Here is a 14584-nt window from a genome sequence, read left to right as displayed (position 1 = left end):
ACTTAAATACAATGTTTATAACAACGACACAAAATTCAGATATACATAAGATCCAAAACATACTTGAAAATCTAAAATTATAGGGTGGTGCTATGCAACACAATCTTTTTTTCCTTGCACACTCCATGTTAATTATTGTCTTTTGATTCGACGAACGAAAATAGAAAAATGTGCATGAAAGGTAAAAAGAAGTGTGTGGGCTGTGGATGAAATTAACTAACTTGGGGAGTATTTATCAAATATAGCCAAAAATTAAACTTTAATTTCAAAAATGTCACTTTTTATAAAATCTGTCAAATATATACAAAATTCCATCTAAATAGACGCAAATACCCTCAAATTTAACAATCAAATAAATTAAAGAATTTTAGCCAAAATGATTCATGACATTGACATAATTCCTTAATCTGATCCTTAATAATTAATGATAATCAATAGTAATGTTCATGAATTTGTCTATCATGAATCATTTTAGTCTTTCTTTGAATTTGTTCATTGTGATCATTTTAGTTTTTTTGTGAAAAATTTGTCAATTGCTCTATTAGTGTGATGATGTGGCGCCACGTGGGTCTGACAAATACAATCATATAATGACATGTGGATTAACTTTAAAAACTATTTTTATATTTAAAACTAAATATGATATTAGTAAGAAAAAAGGCATTGAAGGCATGATTGAAATTCTGCTGCTCCCACTTGCGGTAACTACGATGGCGCTTAATGTCGGTGATGAGGGGGTCGAAGGGGATATGGTTGTGGTTGTGGAGTGTAGAAGCGAAGGTGAAGTTGGCCCGGAGCTTAAGACGACAGTAGCTAAAAATCCTTTAATTGATCTAATTGTTAAATTTGAGGGTGTTTGTATCTATTTAAGTGAAATTTTGGATATATTTGAAAGTTTTTATAAAAATGATATTTTTAAAATTAAGAGTTAATTTTAGGCTATATTTGATAAATCCTCTAACTTGGGCTGTTATTGGGCTGTGCCTTGGCGCCACTTAACGTAGGCTTAAGCCCATCCAACGCTCCCAGAAGTGAAGAAAACGACATTACGAAGTAGCGGCTCGAGTTAACAACTTTGTGAGGAGCCATTGATTCCCCGACTCAAGGGCTCAACGCCGATCCTCTTCCTCCCTCCGTCGTCAAACTGAACGATCCTCCGCCGCCTCCTCTGTCACCTCCGGACGGCCTCTCGTTCTCTCAACCTTCAGAGCCACAACAATGCCTGTAATTCTCTCTCTCTCTCTCTGATCATGGATCCAGATCTGTATCTATTTGTTTATGAAAATTGTGAATCATGGAGGCTTAATCTTGTGCGGTGCAGTTCAGGAGATTGATAGAGGTGGAACCGCCGAGCCCGCTGAGATACATAATCGGAGCGGCGATCATGATGATCGGAGTAGTCTTACCCGTCGGTTACATGATGTTCCGTAACAAGCGCGTCCCTACTTCTTCTTCGTACTCCAAACAGACGTAGGTGTGCCTTTTTAAAAAATTTCGTTTTCATCATTTCCCACCCCCTTAATTTCCCATATTGGTCAAATTGCCCCAGTAAGTTTTAAGTTTAGGAATTGTTCTGAATCTGATATGGGAATTTTTCTCTTGGTATTTCAGAAACAAAGTTTTGATATAGAGACAGAGAGAGAGAAAGAGAGAGATTAGTGAGATTACAAGGATTTCAGATTTGATTTTTCGTGTTGAGAAGTTGAAAAGCTGCGAGGCACTGATGGATCCGTCACCGTCATTTACAAATGTAAATTCATTCAAACTTCATATCTGTTATATGGATTACTTAAGCGAAATTCTGTACAATGATATATGCATGTGATTTGATATAGTCTTGTACCTCTTGGTTTCGCTATTCAACTGGAATTGATGCTTGTTAATTATAACATAGTTTGCCTCTCTTTTTTCTTTTTTCTTTTTTTTTGTTTGGGGTGGAATAATTTTGCCCATTTTCTTGATTCCTTTGAGCATTTAGCTATTTCCGTAAGGTTGTATCGAAAACTTCTCGGTTATGTAGCGTGATTTGTGAGGAAAGATAGGAAGATTGATGATTTAATAAAGAAAATACATTTGGCTTTAGGTAGAGGCTGGATAGAGCGATAAACAGTCGCTTGTAGCTGACCCCAATATGTTGGGATGAATCTAGTTGCGCTGAGTGTAAAGATAGTGAATGTGCTTACCCACTATTAGTTTCACCCATACACTTGCTTGTGGTAATGTCCTCCGGTTTCGGTTTGATTGACTGGTGGACTGATTGAGTATCCTGTATGTTCTAGTACCTAGTTATGTTGACTTATCCAGAAGAAATTTTCAGTGGTGGTGGCATTCAGCAATTCTAGTCTAGTTTTTGGTTCACTTTCATGTTCTTCGTTTTGGTCTGACTGGTCGAAGTGTTTCGAACAAGTTGAATTGATGTGTAGCGTGATTTGTGAGGAAAGATAGGAAGATTGATGATCTAATGAAGAAAATACAGTTTGCTTTAGGTAAAGGCTGGATAGAGCGATAAAAGTCGCTTGTAGATGACCCTGATATATTGGGATGAATCAAGTTGAGCTGAGTGTAAAGATGGTGAACGTGCTTACGGTAATCTCCACCTATTAGTTTCACCAATACACTTGCTTGTGGTAATGTCCTCCTATTAGTTTCACCAATACACTTGCTTGTGGTAATGTCCTCTTGTTTCGGTTTGATTTACTGGTGGACTAGGGATGGGCAATGGTTATGGCGGGCGGGTAACCACGGTTAATTTACCCATAACCGTTTATGCTCATACCCGTATAACCGTTTACCCGTTAGGTAATTGCCTAAACAATTATACTCATACCCATAACCGTTTATAAACGGTTAATCATACCCATAACCGCATACCCATTTAACCGTAATCGTTTAATACCTATTTACCCATTTATCCTTTTTAACCCGTTTATCTTTTTTTTTTTTTTTTTTACCATTACCCTTTTTTCATCCGTCTACATATTTTTTAACAACTTGAAAATTAAAAAAAAATTGTCATAATTTTTTTTTGACAATTAAATACTGTTATAGTATAGGTATATTCATTATACATTTCCATATTTTAATTTTTTAAGTCCTTATACTATTTCAATAATTGAAATAATAGTTTACGGACGATATTTTTAATTGTTACCAATAAAGGTATATATAATATTTGCTAAGTATTATTAGGTTACAAAAATTGTTTAGAAGACATTTCTGTCAAAGCATTTCTTTCAGTTTCACGGTTACCCGCAAGGAATTTAAATTAATTTGACCAATTCCTTGATGATGAGAATCATCATTCCTGTAGTAGTGTTATTGAGAGAAGGACCGATGAATTCCTTGCTAATTTATTGGGTGCTAAGTATTATTGGATCGAGAACATGGTTTGCGTTAGTTTTAAATATATAAAATAAATGAGTAAACGGTTACCCGTTTATAATCGCGGTTAATATCCATAACCGTCCATTTAAATTTCGCGGGTAAAATAACCGTTTATTTATCTAAACAGTTACCCATAACTGTAACCGTTTAATTTAAATGGGCGGGTAACTGCGATTACCCATAACCAATGGGTATTTGCCCACCTATATGGTGGACTGATTGAGTATCCTATATGTTCTAGTACCTAGTTATGTTGACTTATCCAGATGGAATTTTCGGTGTTAGGGGCATTCGGCAATTCTAGTCTAATTTTTGGTTTGCTTCATGTTCTTGGTTTTGGTCTCACTAGGCGCAGCGTTCATTTGAACAAGTTGAATTGTCCTTGTGCAAAGATGCATATTATGGTGTTTATCGTTTTGAAGTTGTCTATTTCTGTGATGATGTTATTCTTTTTTGCAGTAAGTCGTGTGCTAATATGAATTGATAGTCTACTTAGTCGTAGTAAATCCAAATTATGATGTGTTACTATTTATTAACTTGAAGGTTTAAATCCGTTAACATGCATGAGCTATGCAATTAAAGTTTTCTCTTCAATGGCAAAGATACTAAAGTGAAACCCTATACGCATGTGCTGTTCTTTGAATCCTATTTAGAGTCTATATTACAGAGTTGTCTGCATGCATACACAGCAAGCATCTACTCTGAAAACTAGCTACTAATTGAATTCCAATGTGAGAAAATATAATCTTAATCAACCAATCTGGTTCATTGACACATTCTGACCCGGATATTCAGTGAGTATTGAACTTGATGAGTGCTGACCATCATCCGAATAGGTGACGAAACCATGATGTGCATGGAGTCATAACTAAAATTTTCAATTGAGAAAAGTGAGATAAGCCCAAAATAAACACCTGCAAGTTACCAAATTTTTCAACACAACCCCGAAGGGCCATACTTGATAGGTCTTCGACCCTCTATTACATGCACGATAATATGTTAAGAGCACGGTTGACTAATACCAATTCAACATGTAAAACTGAGTGGATATCCTACTCGGTAAGAATATGCCAGAGCCTATGAGGGTGTGTCGACGTCGAATATGCTTATAACAATTGCTACTTATTCCAGTTGTTTAAGCGTTATTAGCATACAATCTCATATACTAGCCGTAACTAGTGTAAGTTGAAATATAATTATGTAGTTACTGATTTATCTAGAAGTAATGACAAGCTAAGAGCATATAATCATACACTGGAAGCTGACAAGCAAAATATATAGCATACACATACAAGTTGGATCCACAGTATGGACAAACTGAATATATATCATACACGTGTAAGTTGGATGTCATGACCTTACTATGGACAAGCTGGATATATAATACACATGTAAGCTGATGCTGTGTTTAAAAGATCCAAGAAATTGTCAATATTTTCATCAAAATCCAAAACAATTAAGGATTGATATAGAAAGGGAGGGTGAAATGCAAACTTCACTCCATATTGGCTAGGTACAGGAAAATCAATGAATATCGGCGATATTTTCAGACTCACTACATAAATTTTGCTCGAACCCATTGCAGATTTCGAACTTTTAAATTTTTATGGAGATATTTCTATCTTATTTCGATTAAATCTGAATGAGTTGATATACTCACTCCATTGAAAAGTTTCGTAATTTTCGTTGAAGGCACTAATATGTTAGCAATATCGATATTTCCATAAATTTGTATATCGATACTTCCACTTAAGTCAATATTACATTGACTGGATATAGATCATACACGTGTAAGCTGGATGTCTTGTTCGTAGTATGGACAAACTAAATATATATCATACACGCGTAAGCTTAATGTCATATCAATAATATGAACAAGCTGAATATAAATTGGACAAGGATTATCTGCCCTCCCACTTCCGGTGCCCTCCCGTGCCCTCCTATTTTGTGTGGTCACGGTTAAGCCACGTCAACATTTTATATTGTTTTTTTATAGAGATAATAAGACAAAAATGAACAGTAATATTAAATATTGACGTGGCTTAACCATAACCACACAAACAGGAGGGCATGGGAGGACACTAGAAGTGGAAGGGCAAACAATCCTTGTCCATATAAATCATACATGTGTAAGCTGAATGTCATGTCCGTAACATGGACATGAATGAATGCCATGTTCACTAGCCTTAAATAATGTAAGCTGAAACATACGATTATGCACTCACACCTCCATACGTAACTGAAATCTTAATTAGCTAAGCATGTTTGATACACAAGACATTTCTGAAATCAAATCCATTCACACCTTCAACTTGCTCCCCCCCTAAGAAGCTTATCCTTGTCAATCTAGTCTGTACCTAGACCAAAATGATGTGGTAGAAACTAACACACAAATTAAATCCTATAAATTATGCAATCGTAGTACGAGTAAGTAGGGATCGTTCTATTCCGAGGATTAGAAGGGATGCTAATCAACAAAAATTAAACTTAATAAGTTGAAATCTAAGTTAAACTAACAACAAAACAATGACTGGGGGGATTTTGGACGAATTTAATTAAAACAACAGTAAATGGCAGCAAGTAAATTAAGTTGTTAATGAAATATGGATGAAATGATAACTAGAGGATTCTTCTCCACACATTAATCATATGTATACAAATTGATTTCCAATTATTCTTTCCATAAACCATGAATGGCAATGCCCCAAATTAACTGTGTACAAAACTAATTAACCTTCAAATTTTCTTAAGTTAATTGAATTGGACTCAACGACGCAACCAAATTATTCTTCTCAAGTTCCCTAACTATGAAAAGCATGATGGAGATACATCTTGAAGATCATTACGTTCTGTGAAAATCATAAGCATTGACAAAACATTCGTAACTATGAAAAGCATGATACTCCTACCAAGGATTTACTTAACTCAATCATAACGAGTGACTTTTACTACTTGCAAATATAAGTCCATAACAATTAGGTGGAATTCCTTTATATTCTAGCATCAAATCCCTGCATGCAAACTAAGTATGTATCCTTAAACATACAAGAATAAGTTTTCTATAAAGCAGATAAGTAAATCACATTCATGTTTTATGAAACAATAATTGGATGTAATCAATTTATATAGAACATATGATCATGGCTTCAAATTTACCTCTAGCTAAAAAGAAACTTAGTTGCACATGTTCATCAGATTTGAAAAACAATATAAAATAAACATTGAAACTTAAAACAAAGAGAGAAAGAACTTTGAAAATTCTAGCAACTTCAATGGATGAATGGTAGGCACCCCTCAAACGTTGCAGGACACGACAAGGGTTTTCTTTAGAGTGAATGAAAAGAGAGGAAAAATAGATCCTCCAAATTGTGTAATTCGTCCAGAATAAAAAGTGCATGTAAAAGTGGCTAAAAGGTAAGTTTTTATGGGGTAAAGGACGCTGCAAGATATTCCAAAGTGATCTAAGCAACTTAGCCTTTATTTTGCATATTTTTGCCTTATTTGGCACCTCCAAATCAAGCTAGATATCCCAATTCCTTTCCCATTATGTTCCTGGTCTTTTAACAAGCCATATTCATCTTGGATTCTTTATTTGGACTTCAAAACAAGTAACAACTTTATTTGAGCTCCAGAACAAACCACTAAACTTCTCTCCAACTAGGATTCCTCATTCTTGTGTAATTCCTTGCCTTCCAAAAATGTCCAGCCCATATGCTATCCACGCATGCTATCCAATCCATGTCCAAAACTGCTCCAAATTGCTCCATTTGACTATTTATTGTCATCTTTACCAACTAGACCTACAATAATACAAAAAGAACTTAAATTACTATAATAAATGGAAATTAACTAAAGTAAATGCAAAGAAAGAAGATAACAAAGTCGCATAAATATGCTCCTATCAAATTCCCCCACACTTAACTTTTGCTAGTCCTCGAGGAAAACAAAGAAAATGTAACATCCCACATCACCCAGGGGTGAGGATCCTGTAAGCTTTATATGTATACACTTAACTTTTGTTAGTCATCGAGCAAAACAAAGAAAATGTAACATCCCACATCACCCAGGGGTGAGGATCCTGTAAGCCTTATATGTATATTCCCATCTCTACCTAGCACGAGGCCTTTTGGAAGCTCACTGGCTTTGAGTTCCATCGGAACTCCGAAGTTAAGCGAGTTCGCGCGAGAGCAATCCCATGATGGGTGACCCACTGGGAAGTTCTCTTGTGAGTTCCCAGAAACAAAACCGTGAGGGCGTGGTCGAGGCCCAAAGCGGACAATATTGTGCTACAGCGGAGTCGAGTCCGGGATGTGGTGGGGGCCAGGGCCAGGATGTGATAGAAAACGAAACAAAACCTAAATCTTCCAACAATTGCCTCAAGGATTTTCAATGAAACATGACATGTTAAAAATCACTTCTCACATAGATTTTAGCCTTCCTTACTATTAAGCTTATATTTAACCATAGTAACCACTCACTAGCTCGCATTTAATCAATTAAAACAATATTTGAAGGTAGTAACATGCCTTAGAGAATTCACTCAATTCCTCACCGGATATACTCTCTATTTTCACACAAATTTTTTGACTACTCTACCTATACTAAGTATACGTGAGAAGATTGATGTAAACATGTAGACTAGCACTCACATATGTTATAACAAAGAAGGCACTTTCTGGAATTATTAATACAAACATGTATATTGTCTCATGAATGGAGTGCCAATACTTAGAAGCGAGAACCAGGAATTCCATATGCTCGTACCAATTTCAAACTCCACATATTGAAACACATAACAATCAAGATAAAAGTCTAAGGGTTGTAACAGGGCTAAGGTATTGGCTAATAAAGAAAGGTTAAGGATAAACAAAGGTTTTTAAAGTGATAGTAGGCAAAGTAATGAAATCAACACTTAGAAGTCAACTTTTGATTGCAGAACCCAACTATAAAAAAAAAAAAAAACAAAAAAAGAAAAAAAACAAAAAAAAGAAGGGAGATTCATACAAACTTTAGGGTCAGATTCACATTTTGGGAGCCTTCTTCAACAACCAACACTTATGAACTCATTCTCACTTCTTTTCAACTTTTTTTTTTCCTTTTCAACGTTTTTCTTCTTCTTCTTCTTCTTTTCTTTTTTTTTGTAACATAAAACATAAACACTACTTCATCGGATTCAAAAGAACAAATCCTTCCCCCAACACTTGTTTTTAGCAAATCGTAGATCAAAAGGAATTCCCAATAAGTCATGCTTCACTATTATTTAAGAACAAGGGTATGGATATTCCTATACTAGGCTAGGTAGGGATATTGCATGCTAATAAGGAAAATAGGCTAAATAAAGCTCAAAAAGGGTTAAACCTACAATACATATGTAAGGGATAAGGCTTTTTGGCTCTGGTGGTAACTAAGCACCTTCATCTTGTTATTTGTTATGCAATCAATTTTATGCTTTGAACGAAACCGGCATGAGTTCTAGTATTTGGAACTAAAATGATGAAAAAACATTCTAAGTAGAAACCAAGCAAAGAAATAATGAGATCATGCAACAACTTTAGAAAACAAGAATATCACAGATTAATAACTCTCCAAACAAAGAATAGGCTCAAGTCTCACAGGGTTGTAGCGTTAGTTTGGGTTTCTTCCTTCAAGCATGTTACAAAAACTGATTTTTTTTCTTTGTAATTACATGTGAATTCATAAATGACAACTACAATTAAGTATTAACCAAAGACCATATCAAACTTCCATCCATGTTTGTAACTTTCTTTAACAGTCATGCAATTAAAAACCAAATCCTCATTATTGTGTTGGAAGGTACCCTAAGACACAAACAAGCAACAAAAACGACTCTTTTTTGTTTTTTCTCAAACTTTTTTTATTTTTTTTTCAAATTTTGTTTTTATGACACACAATAAAACACTTTAAAATAGTGCATAACAACATTAGTAGTGATAGGTGGTAAAATTTGAAGATAAGTCATGAAAAGCATTATGTTTACCCTCCCTCCCACTTAAACCAAACATTGTCCTCAATGTTTCAAAAATAAACTTAAACAAGAAAGAAATAAAAAATAACTAGCAAACAAGACAATCATGGCAAAGTAAAAACAATAAAGAGAAGGGTAAAAGAGAGCAAATCTGGTTGTAGGAGCCATAAATTCCATTATCTTTTTATTTGAACACATGGGTTGCCTCCTAAGAAGCGCTTACTTTAATGTCTTTCAGGCTGACGATACCTCCATTTAAGCTTCACTATGGCTGCAGCATGGAGGGATACATCCTCCATGAAATGCTCTTTAAAACTTCCATGCATTGGATCTATGAATGGAAGGGGATAATGATCCTTCCTGATTGTGGCGTTGAGCTTCTGTTAACCCTAAAAACTACCAAGCCTACATGGCGCGCATGCCGAGTAACTAATGAGCTAACTACGTCCTTCAGTTGTATGCGGGGCGTGCCAACTCGTTGGCCAAGTTCCGCTGGGGAGTAAAACATGTTGATGTTGTGTTACTGACTTCTTGATCTTGCGACTGTGGTCGAGGAAGGAACACGTCTCGGTCTTCAGGTTCTAGAGCTTGAAGACAAGGCTACTAATTTTACAAAGTTCACGAATTGTTGGTGTGGGGTTTGGTCACGGTGATTATATTCGTAAGAGTATAAGCACGCCGAACTGGCACTAAATTATACGGACACAAATACTCAAAAGAGATGTATGTCTTAATGGTGAATGTGGTTTGGCTGTCAGAATGCCAAACTCTAAAACTTACTTGTGAATATCTAATCATAAACAACTAGGTGTTCAATATGCCGAGCCCAGTAACTTGTAACACCTCACTCCGCTGAGAAGGCCAATGAGATGACCTCTACCAACAAAGACTCGAAAAATCCTTGTTGGCCAAGACTTGGATAGGTAATCAGTTGGTCGAGAAGTAGTGCTGTTTATCCAAACTGAAGGTGCTCCTTGATTGGCTGATTCTTCGACTTCAGTGCTGTTTATCCAAACTGAAGATGTCGTCGGTTGCCTTCATAGTGTTGTTTGTCCAAACTGAAGATGTGTTGGCGAAAGAGGATAATAAAAATCTCAAGGTTGTTGGGAGGTTTCGTGTGGAGCGACAGTTTGCACAGGGCAATTTATGTGTTGAGTTAGAAGAAGTCTTCTCGTTGCCACTGCCTCTGTATTTATAGGGCTAATGTACTTGTTTGGCACGGCCAGATAATTTTGTAGAGTCCAACTGCAACTCTATTTCACGAAATTGAAATTAATCCGCGTCAGAGAACAAGGAATATCCTTCAGATAAATGTTTGTGATTTTCCAAACCTCATAAAAGCCTACCCAACTAAAAGTCTTCTTATCATTATAGCTAGCCTACCTAGGCTTGTCATCATTATCTAAGACCGTTATTTTCTCTTTAATTAGCCCCCTTATTTGTCTGAGTGCAGCCATGCATGCCACTTGCTTTCTTCCAACTTACACACAATCCATGCAAATCCTATCACCCATTTACTGGAACATGCTGTTGCTTGTGGCCTCCTTCATTTTCGCTCAGATGCATCCATGTAGCTAAAAACAAAACATCATCAAAAGAAGAGCATCATTTGCACTTTTATGAAGATCATCCCACTTTGGATGCTTCATTATCTGAATTCAATTGGGATTTAGATAATTTAATATATTACTAAGAGATAATATCATGATTTTCACAATATTATTTCTCAATAATAATTAAAAATTATTTCAACTACTTCATCATCCAACGGTCTAAAATTCTACTCACTTAACGGCCTTGATTACTCGGGCTGATAGTGTAAAATCGGGTCCAAACAGCTTCTTAATGTCAATGTAAATTCTCCCACCATCTTGGATTCGATTGGGCACCTTAACCAAAGAAGGTAACAACCTATTAGTTGAAATGGGCATTGGAATTGGAATAGGTGGCTCATCGATGTACTGCGACGAAGACTCAAAAGTAGCAGCATTGTTAACAATTTCAAAGATGATGCTCTCAGCCTTGGGTGCTTTGAGGTGCCATTGCTCAAACCAAGATTGATGTGTCCAAGGGAGTGTTAACTATAGAGTTTGATGGCGATGTGATTAATTTTAATGTTTCTGAATCTATTAAGCATCCTAATGATGTTTGTTCTTGTTTTGCCATTAATGTGATTAAAAATATAAGGTAGGAATGTTCAGCACACATCAATCTTGGTTTGGGCTTTTTTGATGAAAAGTCTTCCAAGTAAGATTGGCAATGGTGTAGAGTGGGCTGAATCCTCCATCTCAAGCACAAAAAAATCTGCTGGAAAAATCAAATGGTCTGCCTGCACCAAAGCATCTTCCAAAACTCATTTCAGGTATGCATTAGATCGATCAGCTAATTGAATAATAACACCATCATTTTTAGGCTCTCTTAGATTCATAGATGCATAAATGGAATATGGCATGACATTAATGGAAGCACCTAAATCTAGCATAGCATGTTCAAATCTTGTATTTCCAATAACACAAGGGATAGTGAAACTACCTGGATCTTTGCATTTAGGTGGCAGCTTTCTCTGCAAAATTGCAGAGACATTTCACTTACATGTACCACCTCATTTTCTGGAATTCGTTTATTTGTTGTACAAAGCTTCTTAAAAAATTTAGCATACTTTGGAACTTGCTTTATTGCATTAAGAAGCGGGATATTAACTTGTACCTTTTTGGAAGGTTTCTAAGATGTCTTTTTCACTCTCTTCTTTCTTAGATTGCATAAACCTGTGAAGAAAAGGTACATTTGGTGGAATGGGGTTAGAAAGAATTGAATTTGGAACAACCTTACCTGAATTTGGTGACATAGGGGCTTTAGGAGGTTGCGGCAAGGCTTGTTCCTTCCTTGTCATGGCCTTGTCTTCCTCATTTTCTTTGGGCAACAGCTGTTCGTCCTCTTTTTGGCTTTGTTTGGACATTTTTTGTTTAGTTCCAACCTCCTTACCACTTCTGAAAGTGATAGTTTTAGCGGTTTCAAAGCCTCCATTTGGATTAACAAAGGTTGAACTATAAAGTTTGCCTTGTTCTCTAAATTGTCCCATCAATTCTGTTGTTTGTCCAATTTGATTCTTCATGTCGCCCATCTCTTTAGGTTGGTTTTGTAAACCCTGAGTCAAAGAAGTTAGTGTTTGAAGAATTTTATCATAATCCATTGATGAACCTGAATTTGGTTGGGAAGGTTGGGAGGGTCACTTCTTGGTTGAATTTGGCCTTGGTAACTCACAGCATTGGCACTTTCCCATCCCCTAGTCTCTATTAATTAAGGACATTGATAAGTAGGATGTCCTTGCATAGAGTACACGCTGCATGCAGCTATACTTTGCACTTTGGACCCTTCGACAACATGTGATTAGCCATTTGAGATAAAAGTTCTAAAATAGCACTTACCTCATTAACTTGAATTGAGCATGCATGCTCTCTTTCTCCAACTCCTTCATATTATTGTGCATTAAGGCACAATTCGTTATTAAAATCTTCGCAACAACTGGGGTTTTGTCAACTAAAGCACCTCCAGTTGAAGCATCAAGCATTTGTCTCTCAAGTGGAAGTAGTCCTTCATAGAAATATTGAATTAAAAGCTCCTCCTTCATTTGATGTTGTGGACAAGATGCAATTAAAGTATTGAAACGCTCATAATATATTGGAAATGATTCCTCTAGACCTTGTTGAATTCCACTAATTTTCTTTCTCAAAAGAATGACTCTTGAAGTTAGGAAGGATTTCTTTAAGAATGCTTTCTTCATGCATTCCCAGGAAGTAACGGTTCCAGGTGCTAATTCAAAGAGCCAATCTTTAGCCCTTCTAAAAGAGAGAATGGAAAGGCTTTCATCTTTAAAATATTCCTATCCACATTAATTGGTGTCATGCTCGATCACACTACTTCAAATTCCTTAATATGCCTGTTCGGATCTTCCATGGACAACCCATGGTATTTGGGAATGTGATGCAGCAAACTAGACTTCAATTCAAACTCATCGGCTTTGCCTTGAACTGCCGTAAGGTATTGAATGCAAAGGGGAACAACTTTGTCCAATCTCAATGCTAAAAGTTCCTTGATTGTTCAACTGTCAACAACCATGTCTTGTTCCTCTTTCGGTTCCGTTTCAGTTTCAACTTTAAATTCGGATTCGGAACTAGAACTAGGTTGATTGGATTATGGCTGCTTCCTCTTCTTTCTCAAAGTTCATTCAAAATCGTCGTCAAATTCTAATATATTCTCACGAACAGGTTGAGAACTTCGAGTCATAAACTAGTTACTAAAACAAAAGAAAACAAAAGAAAATTAGAAACCAAAGAAAAGAGACAAACAACAACAAAGGGGAAGATTAGCAATTTTGCTAATCCCTGGCAACGGTGCCAAAATTTGATGTGGTAGAAACTAACACACAAATTAAACCCTATAAATTATGCAATCGTAGTATGAGTAAGTATGGATTGTTCTATTCTGGGGATTAGAAGGGATGCTAATCAACACAAATTAAACTTAATAAACTGAAAACTAAGTTAAACTAACAACAAAGCAATGACTGGGGGGATTTTGGACGAATTTAATTAAAACAAAAGTAAATGGTAGCAAGTAAACTAAGGTGTGAATGAAATATGGTTGAAAGGATAACTAGAGGATTCTTTTCCACACATGAATCATATGCATACAAATCGATTTCCAGTTATTCTTCCTATAAACCGTGAATGACAATGCCCTAAATTAACTATGAACAACACTAATTAATTCTCAGATTTTCTTAAGTTCAATGAATTGGACTCAGGATGCAACCAAATTATTCTTCTCAATTTCTGTAACTATGAAAATCATGGTAGAGATACATCTTGAAGATCATTAAGTTCTGTGAAAATCATAAGCATTGACAAAGCCTTCGTAACTATGAAAAGCATGATACTCCTACCAAGGATTTACTTAACTCAATCATGACTAGTGAGTTTTACTACTTGCAAATATAAGTTCATAATGATTAGGTGGAATTCCCTTATATTCTAGCCAGTGGTGGAGCCAGAAATTTACAAGGATGGGGTCATAAATTTACCCTTAGCCGGTGACATCATCACCGGAGTACTAAACACCGGCATCTGGCTTGAGAGCAAAAGCTTCGATGACACCGGATTCAGATCCATGCCCATGTATTTGCTTCCCCCAGTAAATAGATCCCCACCTACCCAA

The 14584-nt window shown here is 36.1% G+C and overlaps 1 protein-coding gene across 2 annotated transcripts; it reads left to right on the top strand.

The window, feature by feature from the left end:
• Nucleotides 1-1040: 1040 nt before the first annotated feature.
• Nucleotides 1041-1889, top strand: LOC126625991 (uncharacterized). 2 transcript variants are annotated; one of them, XM_050295136.1, is made up of 3 exons: nucleotides 1041-1224; nucleotides 1322-1474; nucleotides 1612-1889. In XM_050295136.1, exons 1-2 carry the CDS (start codon nucleotides 1219-1221, stop codon nucleotides 1472-1474), a joined length of 159 nt encoding a protein of 52 aa, XP_050151093.1. In that variant the 5' UTR covers nucleotides 1041-1218; the 3' UTR covers nucleotides 1612-1889. The 2 variants fall into 2 exon arrangements, with proteins under 2 accessions (XP_050151093.1, XP_050151092.1); XM_050295135.1 differs by having other exon boundaries at nucleotides 1043-1224; nucleotides 1322-1470.
• Nucleotides 1890-14584: the final 12695 nt, after the last annotated feature.

Source organism: Malus sylvestris, chromosome 6, assembly GCF_916048215.2.
Source record: "Malus sylvestris chromosome 6, drMalSylv7.2, whole genome shotgun sequence".
Lineage (NCBI taxonomy): Eukaryota > Viridiplantae > Streptophyta > Magnoliopsida > Rosales > Rosaceae > Malus > Malus sylvestris.
The sequence above is the reverse complement of the archived record's forward strand: the minus strand, read 5'-3'. Positions and strand labels throughout refer to the sequence as shown.